Here is a 12,370-nt window from a genome sequence, read left to right on the forward strand (position 1 = left end):
GGGTTATTCGAGAGTTAAAGGCATGCTTGGGCAGACAATGCTTCATTACCAACGAAGGAGACTGTCTAGTTGTATCTAACTTCACTGATGGTAAACATCACAAAGAAGGCATCAGAAAATGAAAAATTACAGAAATCACTAATAAAGTATCTTACAACATGAAAATCACCTGAATCATTTTGGCAATTTTATAGTTAAATACTCAATTTTTTAATACAATAATTTAGTTATATATAAATGTTGTATAGCAATCAGGATTTAGAAAAAGCTCTTGTATATTTCTGAATTTTGCTGTTTATTTGGCCTTAAAATTGTTATGAAAAAACAGTTGAAAATTCCTTTTTCTCCTTAAAAATTTTAATGTGTTGTAATATTTATAATTCCCAAAATCTCACAACAGGCTGTATCTCATAAAGCATGCAAGTTAAAAAGCACTCTTGAATCTAGTTTTACAACACTATCAACATAATGAACATATTTTTTATAATTGATTTGTTGCTAAGAAGCAACTATCAGAATACTGATATCTTAACATCATCAGTGGAGATGTTAAAGACAGAGTGAATAAGAAAACTGAACAGTTGAGGGTAGTGCAACGTTTTGCCTTGACCGCATATGCATTAGCTGTCTCATATTCCTGTGTATCTATATTTTTGCAATAAGCAGTTCCCTAATATTTGGAAACTAACCAAGTTATGGAAGTTAAACATTTTAATTGTCAGGTATCTTTAATAGTGCAAATAAAGAAAACAGGTTTTGGTATTGGCTTACTCAATTACCATTTTTTCAATGTTTTCTGTGAACTCATACTTCTAAATAAACAAAATAAATAATGAAATGAATGTCACAAGGAGAGTTAATAAACTTCAAATAAGAAAGCTGATGCTGCTGTAAGTGGAATATGAAAATAAATAGTTGAGAACCTTACAAGTCAAAGCTAAAACATAAAATAACAATTTAGAGCCATTATATTTAAATAAATTGTTTGCTCAGTCTGTATCTTTAAGGGATGTCAAAATAAATTACACAGAATGACAAGGTTTATAATTTTGTACAAATGACTGTGAACGGCTCAGAATAAAAAATTACTCAACGCTTGTCATTGTACTTCGTCTTTTTGATTTAAAAGTATGTTTTATAATCAAACTTTCTTAAAACTAATTTTTGTTCTTAGTTTGGGTATCTCACTAGAAGCAAAGCTGTCATTAGATAACAAAAGTGAAGACTTGTTAAAATCTCCTGTTAAAAACATAATTTTATCACTGTTTCACTCAAACACGCTTTGTATTTGGTCAGATGATGAATCAAATCATACGATAAACCATCATTTGGAACATATCATTCCACCACAGAAATATTCTTTTATACATTTTAATCACAGAACAAAGTTAATTACTGCCAAACAGTGTTATGATAATCTCATATTAAACTTAGCTTTTCCCAATGACAAGCACTTTTTCTACGACAGGATTCCATCAACTAAACACAGGTTTCTTATAATCGATGAAGCCAATTTTATTAAGAGGACAAACAATACTGATCCTGAAGCATTTAACAGTTTTGGGCGAGGTAAAGTGATGCTTATACAAAACTTGCAAGTGTTCAAACTGACGTCTCATTACTTTACTCCAAGAGTTTTTCAAAAAGTAAATTCTTCTGGTGACAGTCTAGAGCCAACTACATTCAATGTGCAACGAAGAACTTTGAGAGTGGCTACCTTTAACTGTTCTTTGTTTTCTATTCTACCAGAATATTCAAATTCAGGTAAATCAAATAGTTTTAATACTTAACTCTCTCAGTAGAAAGTGTGACGGAGGACCTAACATTCTCTGTCTCTCTACTCAGACTTAAAATTTGACATGTTATAAACTTATCCTTATTTTCAATCTATAAATTTTGTATATTTATATTTATATTGATATTTTTGTATATTTATTTGATTAAAATTTGTTTTAATGTATACAACAATTTTATCCAAGCCATTTGTTGTACTGTACCAAGCTTAAAGTGAATCAGCTAGAAATTATGGCAATTACCGAGTTTATAGCCATTAGTTTTATTCTCAAAACTTTGAACTTTAACTTTGAAGCAGTTTGGTGAGGTTTTCCTCTATGATGCCTAATAACTAAGGTATTCCTTTTTCAAACTTTGGGTACCCACCATCATTGAAACTTTAAGACATATCGAAAAATGAGTACGTAGGATGTAGAAGTTGCTTAAAATGGCCTATTATTTCTAAGAAACATTAATTTTTTTTATCTGTGCTGTGGCCGCTACCTTGAAACTTTTTCTTGGTTGAGACTAACGAAATTATTCAAGCCATGTATAGGTGGTATCTTTATACCAAATTTAATTTTGTTTAATCATTAGTAGTTACGGCAGATATTGTGTTTATGAGCCGAATTATCTTTCAAAAGCCTGTACTAACATATATATATATATAATTACGTTATAGTGGTTTTAAGTTCTGGGTGTCACGATTGGATAAAATACAAAAATCTACTGAAAATTCTGTCTCTTGTGTGTTTAAATCTTAATGGGCAGATTTGTATGAAATATGCAACAAATATAGAGTGCTAAACAGTACCTCACCAGATTTTAGTATTATTGGCTGTAGTAAATCTGTACACATTATGTGCCTTTATCTGAAACTCTTGATACAGTCTAAAAACTAAACCTAAATTAGAACACAGGAACCCACGTTTTAAGACTGACCCATATATTCATGAAAACTAAACTGGTAAGCAATCACAGACGAGAGCTAAAATAAGAACTAGTATATCTATACTGAATATAACTGTGCCGAAGGGCACATTCATTCGAAAGGGGCAGTCACAAAAGCTCCTAATTTGATTTAAAATAAATTTATAAAGAACATTAGATGAAATGGATTATTTTGCTAAAGTCTTATGGTAAAATTAATGAAACATTTCAGAGAAGAGAAAGACAATATCCAATGATAGACTAGTGTCATAAATCCATGAAAACATTTTCCAAGGTTAGCGTAATATGACCTTAAACTTGAACTTCTAATACTGATACAAGTTCACGAATTTTAGTTCAGTTGGCTTTTCAGTTTAAATGCAAACATTTTTAATCAATATCTCTTATCGTTAGATATAGATTTGATATTGTATAGAAGTTTTGATCAAATATCTTTATTGTATTTTTAATCTGGATATCTGATACTTTCGTAACAGTATAATGGTTTGTCACTTTCCAGCTGTGTATGATGGCATTGAAATGAAGATGGTGCAAGAGGCCGCTCAGAAGTTGAACTTTACATGGAAACTTGTAAGTCTGAAAGGGAATGGTAAATGGGGTGTTATGCTGCCCAATGGTACTTGGAAGGGAGGTGTGTTCGGAGCTCTGCAAGACGCGGAAGCTGATGTTGGGTTTTGTAATATCTGGAATGTCCTTATACATGACCACATTGTGGAGTATACGCCGCAATGGAACATGGTTAGTAACTGAGCATCAGACTGAATAGGTCTCAAAATATTGGTTGTATTGAAAAAAGTCCCCTTATAAGTGAATTTAGTTGTTACTAATCTAAACAAGGCAAAAGTATGCCTCACCATGTGTCACAGGCTTCTTGAAGTCCCATGCAAAATTTCAAATATATGGCTCGTTCTGTTCTCGAGATATGATTCAAACAGTTGTATGTGTGACAGGCCTCACTGATTTTTTTTAACCAAATCCCATGGAGAGACATTCACTTTATTTTTTCTATGAAATAAAGTCTCATGCAAGATAAAAATTATATAATTCAATTTGTTCTTGAGATATCATGCAGAGAGTTATTCATCTGTCTTTGTCAGCCAAATCCCATACAGTAAAAATATCATCAACAAACTCAATGTTGCTTCTATGGCAATGAGGCTTCATGCAAATTTTAAAGTGTACCTTAATTCGTTTTTGAGATATCCTATGGAAGACTCTTATAGACTGACAGAATGGACAAAAGAAGTTTTTCCAGCCCTCTGAAGCCTTAAGTGATAGATAGTAGAATATGAAAAATTTGAAGACTATAGCTTAATTAGTCCCCTAGATATTTTGTAGACAGCTAGGATCCATTGCTAGGCTCAGAAGAAGTAGATATATTTTGTGGTAACTGATATCCTATTAATTGATCTCTCATAAGATTTAAATGAACTCAAATTGATTTCAAATGAATTAAAAAACTGTTTGATATTTAAATAAGTTTATAACAGCAAGTTTAGAAAATGTTATCCATTTCAGAAAATTTTTTGTTTTTTCATTAAGTCTATCAATAATGAAGTTGTTAATTTTTTAAAGTTTGAATGGGTACCATATTGAAAGGAAATAGCACACAAAGCTGGCCAATGAACTTAGCTGAGATATTTATAAGATCAAATTTTGTACCAAGTTTTAACTTGTTTGGGCTTTTTTTGGGGATAGTTATTTTTTCTACAAGCCGCTTATATAGCATACCATATATAACATAAAACAACTACATTATAAACTTATAACACATAAAATACCATTTATAGTATTTATATATACATATATAAAATTGTATTTTGTGTATATTGGTGTATATATATATATATTGATGTCTACAGAATATCTAGAGGACTAATTAAGCTGTAGTCTTCAAATTTTTCATATTCTACTATCTATCTACTATATATATATATATATATATATATATATATATATATATATATATATATATATATATATATATATATATATATATATATATATATATATATATATATATATATATATATATATATATATATAAAATAACTTTGGAACTGTGGTTTGAGTTATGGGAGGTCATGTCCAATGAAATTATGCAGAAAATTTAGATAAGTGATTACAATAAAGACAATTGCAATAGACTGATTTTGTATACAAAATCCACTTAAACATTCTTGCTTGGTTACATAAACATTTCCTAAAGTAGATCTGTGTATATAAATTTATATAAAATAATGTGTGAGAGATTTTTAAGTCACTTTATATAGTAATGCATTTAGTACGTATTGAAAAAATCAAAGTTGGAGTTACCAGAACGAAGATACACACAACAGTGAATTTGTTTATACTCATGAAATAATCTATATATATAAAAATGAATGTTTGTGTGTTTGTCCTTTATGGAATCGTAAACTATTTGACCGATCATTATGAAAATTTGTATATTAATGTATTTTTCGACGGGGAAGGTTTATATGCTATGTCTATTGATGTATCTCGCCACCAGGCGGCAATGCAAAAGTTAAAAGTTTTTGAAGCGCCTCTACACTATAAACTGTGATTACGAGACAGTTAAGTATATTAAATAGCGAAAAACTATTTGAAGGCGCTAAGCTTTGATGTATATTTGTCTTAAAAATACATTTCTTGTTGAACTTAAAGCTTGCGTGTTAGACCACTTTATAATAAAGTACATGTACGTAGACAATGGCTATAAACATACACTTTTGACAAATTTTCTTGATCGTGGCAACAATACAAACTCTACATCGTCGTTGGAAATATAATTCACTTGAACCAGAAGTGCACATACACGGGCAAAGCTTACGAAAAGTGTGCGAAGCAGCGGGAAACAGCTAGTGTTTTGTATTATAATCACTAATTTACTTTGAGAAATATCCTGTAGTTTCATATATGTAGATGAGAACTATTGATTTTAAAGCCATGACACAAAAAAGTTATCAAATTGTACCATATTTTGTAATTAACTTCTCTGTAGTGGTTAAACCAAGTCATTGAATTCAATAATTGCTTGCATAATATACAGATAGTTTTAGCACACACACAAAAAACAACTTCTGCACTATTTGAATAAACAATCTGCATACACCCGCCAGCAATGGGTGTAAATGGTTGAGGAGGGAGGTGTTGACTAAATGAAACACCACCACTAACACTAACTAGCATGAGAGACATTAGCTTAGAGAGACAAACTTAAGAATTGTGTTTTTGGCTTTTTACATGCTTAGATTTTATTTATTTCAGCACAAAAAGGAAGTAAATATTATTTTTCAAAATGTTACATTTCTTTTTTTATACTACAAAATAATGGAAAAGTGTACAATAGCTTTGTAATCTTAACAGCCCAATAACAATTATTGTTTCTGTTCCAGGCCTACTATACATACATGGTACCAAAACCAAAACCAATGCACAATTTCTGGATAATAATCAGACACTTGGTTGAAAAACCTGTCTGGATTATTCTTTTTTCTATATTTACTCTGGTTTATTTCGTTGTTTGGTATTCCACAAAGAGCAACATAAATAATACTAATTTCTCAGGTAAAGTAGAAAAATTTAAAAATCAGTCAATGTTGTTAGAATAAGAAATTGTTCTAACTATAGGTGAAAATATTCAGTGTTGAAGGTATCTAAGATAAAGATATACAAACAGAAAATACAGATTTTAAACCCTTTACAGAGATATAAAAAACCTTTGATGTCTATGTTTTAATGAAATGAAAAATTCTCAATCCTGGGTTGTCTTGTATTTTTATCTCAACAGTGCTAACACCATTCTAAGATTTTTCAATCCATATTTAAATTCATATTTTACTTATTATAACTGTTAATTTTTGTCTATTTGAAATTTTGACCTTGAATGTCAAAAACTAATAAAGATAAAGAGGGTCACGCAGTTGGGCCAGTGGAAATTGATTTTAAATTTATTTATTATGCGAAATTCATGTCATTATATTATTATTTCTTACTTTGAACTATTTTGACACTTTTTACATTATTACAAGCCCATGAAGAATAATTTTTTAGCATTAGGTGCTTCTTTATTCCCATTAAGAACCATATGTCCTACAAGTTTAATTGCTTGATCTGCATTTCAAAATACTTTAAACTTTTTTAGGGTTTGGTGTTCATATTTAGAGATTAAGTGAGAGAGACAACTTTTTTGTCATTAATTTGTATCTTTAAAAAAGGAATTTTTTTATTTAATTCTATGTGGTTAGCGGATATTTCTGTTAGACATTTATGTCTTTTGTTTTGGTGGTTTTCAAAATTTGCTTCACATTGATAATCAAAAAATTTCAGTAATATCAATCTAAAATCACGCATTTATTTTATGCCAGGTGCAATCAAGATCATCCTAACATTAGTTGGAATTTTGATTGCTTCGACATCTCATGTTCCCTCATCGGTCAGATTTGTCCACCACATCATCATCAGCTGGTCTATCTTGGGTTTCTTTATCTGCTCAATCTTCAGCAACACCATCCTTTCTCGTTTAATGGTTGCACAGTATTCCTCCATGGTGAATTCTGTAGAAGATATTGTACATGGGAACTTCTATTGGGGATTCCCTGGATATGACAACCAGAGTCAGAGAGAAGCCTACTTCAACCTGCAGGTAGGCAATATTTTTTATATAGTTAGAGTATATCATAAAATGTTTTCTACAATCTTAATAAAATAGGCCTTATAATATCTTAGAAATAGACCTTTATTAGTTTTAACGAGATATATCTTTTATTGTTACAATATGTTTTAGTTATTAATTATAGTTATGACTCTTTTAATTTTGTTACTCTACTCCCAATTTAAAGTTAACACTTTATTTATCTGAATATTCTGGAGTAATACAGTGGTTTAGGTTGAAAATGGTAATGGAGCCGTATCTGAAGTTGAGTGTTGAGAGATAAGCAGAACTAGCAGCTCTTGTTGACAAGGACCAACAGGAAGGACCTGCGATTACAAACAGTTCAAGTAACTGTTGCTGTGCAGTGTTGGAATTTTAACTAATAAAATCAGCTCCTGTTCCCCTACTTGTCGACTTGCTCATGAAATACTAATTATTGTTAAAAATTAATACGATCACTCAATCCATCGTTTGCTGATTAATACAGTAAGTAAAGCCATCTACTAAAGAATATAATTATCATTCATTAATAAACTTGAGTTAAAATTTCACTTCATTTCACTATTAACTTCTAGTTTGTGTAAATCATAACAGGCTAGTAAACATAGTGAAACACTATATAGGTTAATCTTACACTATGTTAGTAAACATAGTGAAACACTATATAGGTTAATCTTACACTAGGTTAGTAAACATAGTGAAACACTATATAGGTTAATCTTACACTAGGTTTGCTTGACATATGTTGGCACTGGTGTGATTTCACAAAATATCATTACATTCTATTTCATATAACTCATATTAGATTATTTTTGGAAAACTGTTGCTCCTATGCTCAGACCACTTTACACATTTTGGTATTAGAATAATGTAATATAAATTAAATCTACATAGACAATCCATTCACAAAGGTTCACTCTAGCACTAGGTTAGCTTGAAGTATGTTGGCACTGGTGTAACTTGATGATTGATTTAAGACTCTCCTCCCATTCCAATTTTGGTTTTGTTGAATAAATTATTAAATTTAAACGTCATCTGTAAAAACAGCCCGGCTTTGATGAATGCGAGTGATCCGCGATATATGTTGGCGCATCAAGTAAGAGAGGATAAAACAGTTCTCCATACACTTTTCTTCTTTTCTCTAATTTTCCGTCTTCCTGATTTTCCCATGTGGTGTGAGCCATCTTGACTCATTAGAGTATCAAGTCTGAGTTCTTAACACCACAGTCCTTAAATGTAAGCATCTCCGTAAATACCAAGAAATTTGGAATGTTCTGTTTCAACTCACAATAAATTTGTCATGTGCATTTTTTGTGATTAAATTTCCAATCTTAATTATGTTTGAGTTATTTTATTTAAACTCAATGGTGTTAGCTGAAGACCAGATTTTTAGGTCCATAATACTGTTAAGAATGTAGCTGTCTAGTAGCACAAAAGTGACTGCAACTTTTTATTGATTTTACGAAATCTCTTTATAAAAATCACACGTTAGTATTTTCAGAAAATTGATTTAGATTAGTGGTGTATAGGGCTTCAAATTTCGAGGGAAACCCAACCACCTGGGAAATGGTGTGAAGACTCCCAGAGGGAGATTCTAATTGATGTTATTTTATTAATTAGTATTCTGTTTATTAGATTAGAGTGAAGGTTAACACAGCATCACTAAATGTTTCACTAATCTGGACCAGTCTGATTCCAATACAGAGTTCTTAAGTATCAGGTAGAAATTGTATATTTCAGAAGGGGCATGGATCTCCGTGACTCCCTTCCCTTTATGTATTCCAATGATTTTAAGGACTGCTCAGGTCTTTATGATAAGGATGAGTGTTCCCTAATTTTAATTGTATCCAAAATTCACACAGAAATAAGTACACCAGTAAGAATTGTGCTAGAACTAGAAATACATATGTCTCTCTCTTTTTATTACAGGATCCTTGGCAAAGAAGGCTGGAGGGTCAATACCAAAACATAACAAGCAACACTAGCAGAGATGCACTACATTCTGGGAATTTTGTGTTCCCTATACAAAAACTTGGCCATGAATACGCCTTTTTAGACATTGATGGCCTTAAACCATCTGATCTCAAAGGCTTCAGAGTAATGAAACAGACATTGAATCAATTCTATGTATCTGTTGTTTTTAGTCGCTACTCCATGTATCTAGAGGTATTTTACGAAGTTCTTCGTCGGTTCTTGGAAATGGGTCTTGTTATACACTGGAAAAGAGATGTGATACTTCACTATGGACTCCCTGAAATACAAGTGCTAGTGTATGAATTTCCTACCGAAGCTGTCATGGATGAGTTTAAGCCTTTAACCTTCAGCAATACCTTGGTTGGATTTAATATTCTTGTTGCCGGCTGGTTTTTGGCAGTTGTGGTATTTGTATTTGAACTTTTCAATCGATAGTTTTATAATGCTCAAGATTAATTTGTGCGCATTTTGTTTCTCTATGAGTTATGTAGTGTGGTCATCCAACTGGGAAACTGAGAATAAGCCGAGGCTCTCCCTATAGAACTAAAAAAGTCTCAAAATCATATTTCTGTCTCTAAAAACTTATGAAATCAAGAACTAATTTAAATATGAAATCAAGAACTAATTTGACATCTGCTGAATCAAGAGTTAATTTATCCCAAACATAGTATTTTATGCAAAGTGAATTGAATTGAAACTGTGAAAGAAGATTGACAACGTGTGGGTAACGATGTGGCCGAACTGTTTACAGAGTTTGTAGAGACCGTGTTTACAGTCAAAGATTAACGTCAGTCGACAGATGATTCCAGTTTAGTTTGTAAATTGCTCCTCACACACAATCTAATTGTTCATTAGATTAAGAGGCAACAAAGAAAGTGAGGTTATTGTTTAATATTACGGTCCCATTTAAACCTTGACTGATAGAATATTGTTGCCAGTCCACAAACACCCGAATTCCCCATAAACGTCAGTTTTTGTTGTCATAGTGGCACTGACTGATTGAAGGCTGGTGGAAATCCCATTTCTGCAATCAGATATTGGTCTGAACAACTTCCCCACACGTGACGAATTGGTCAGACAATACAAACTTTTCTAACCAACCATTACGTTTAAGAGGAGCCTTACACCATGTTGTTTCATAGTCCATAACTACAATCTAACATCTATTAGGAAGTGGTAGACAAAAAATTGAAATGGATTCAGATTTTTTCCGTATTTTTATCACATTCAGTGATACAAAACAATTAGTAACAATATGTCTCGAGATCTCCAATCTGACCTCTTCCTAAGGTGAACAACTAAGCTAAGACATAACTATAATCTAAGTTAAAATAAACCAATCATACCGGAGTATTGTGACACGCATAAGTCAGGAATCACAACCACCATGTTGTGTGTCATCTCAACTAACTCTAAAAAAATAACACTTAAAAAACTAAACACAGCATTCGTATTAAAAACTGAACTATGGAATACAGGTCTGCATTCACTGACCAACCACCTAGAAATGACCAGAGGCCAATAGTAAATGCATTCATCACAACAGAAACAAGATGGCAACAAAAAAAAGAGGGACTGGGAGAGGGCTTTTTTTATTATTGGTTCATTGTAGATGAACTTCTTGAAACCATACTGTGACTCTGTATTGTTTTGTAACAAGTCTCTAATCTGACCAACAACAGATACTTATACTTGTGTTTGTTATACTTATTTTACATTTCTTCTATATATAAGCTGCTGTATATATAAAATAATAGGTATTTCATCTAAGAAAGATTGTATATATGTATATATAAATTGCTGGAATAAACGTTATTCATTCATTCATTTTGTTTTATACTTTAGGTTTCCTTGTTATGTTTCAGAATTGGCAACCAAAGTGGCTTAATTTTGACTCATAGGTTAGTCTGCAAATTTAATGTATGAAGCCTCAATTAATTTAAAGAAATGAGGTTCCTGATGTATTATGTTGTCTTATATAATCGTGTTACCTGCTCGATGAATTATCTGTTTATCTTGGATCAGTACTACAATAACATATTTACATACTCAATACACCAAAAACAGCATTTGGCCAATAATAGACTTTCAGGGAAGCGCCTTTTATAGAAAGGGATTAGTGGATTACCAATTATACGTACTGGCCTCTGTCACTGAGGAACGATCTCAGCCAGCTACCCAAGTCGTAAGCCTATATCCCACATAGTTCTGGTTTGAGTAACAGAGTAAGCACGTTGAATACAGTCAAAAGTCTTTGAGAGAACATTAGTATCCACCAAGGTCTGTAATTCCTTGAACCAATTACAATTCAATTAATGAATGTTTTTGCGAAATTAAACTTGTTTCAATATAGAACGTAAAATCTAATAAAGATATAGCTTAAAAAAAGTTGCTGTCAAATTGAAAATTTCATTAATTGTTTGCTAAATAAGGATCACCCTTCTTTAACATTTGAATGACGTTGGTGGTTTTCAACTGAGCTAGAATCATTCCTCATTTTATTTGTTATAGATGGCAATAACTTAAGGAATGTTCTTTGTTATTAAGGAATGTTTGAAGGTTATTTTTGACGATGGAAGGATTGTGAAGGAAACAGGATTTTTCCGGACATTTGCCATCGTTCAGTGAAACATGAAATCAGTAACACTTATTTTAACCTAGTTTGTAATTATGTATTAGGTTAGTTCTTTACCTGAAGAAGAGATCAGATTGCAGATCTCGAAACGTAGTGTTAAGGAATGTGCCGACATTGATTTTTTCCCTCAGTCTCTAGCATTCTCTGGTGTGTTCCAACGTGTTAGCTGCAGTTTGCCTGCATGGTGTGGTCTTATGGTTTGTGGTTCTTCTAACTGTTCTGATCTCTCAAGTCTATGCTTTAATTTTTGTGATGCACAACTTGTTCTGTTGTCAAATTGACTTTGGAAAATAAATTAACACATTGTTTTGTGCATTTTACACTTTAAATTTGTTTTTATGTTTTTCAATAAGGTGTTAAAAGTGGGAGAATGCCATTAG

General features: G+C 31.7%; 1 protein-coding gene across 1 annotated transcript; it reads left to right on the top strand.

Moving 5' to 3' along the window:
* The first annotated feature begins 1,130 nt into the window (after positions 1-1,130).
* On the top strand, positions 1,131-11,154 carry LOC124354149. Its single transcript, XM_046804399.1, has 5 exons — positions 1,131-1,764; positions 3,224-3,462; positions 6,123-6,294; positions 7,095-7,372; positions 9,311-11,154. Exons 1-5 carry the CDS (start codon positions 1,131-1,133, stop codon positions 9,788-9,790), a joined length of 1,803 nt encoding a protein of 600 aa, XP_046660355.1. The 3' UTR covers positions 9,791-11,154.
* Positions 11,155-12,370: the final 1,216 nt, after the last annotated feature.

This window comes from Homalodisca vitripennis, chromosome 2 (assembly GCF_021130785.1).
Source record: "Homalodisca vitripennis isolate AUS2020 chromosome 2, UT_GWSS_2.1, whole genome shotgun sequence".
Lineage (NCBI taxonomy): Eukaryota > Metazoa > Arthropoda > Insecta > Hemiptera > Cicadellidae > Homalodisca > Homalodisca vitripennis.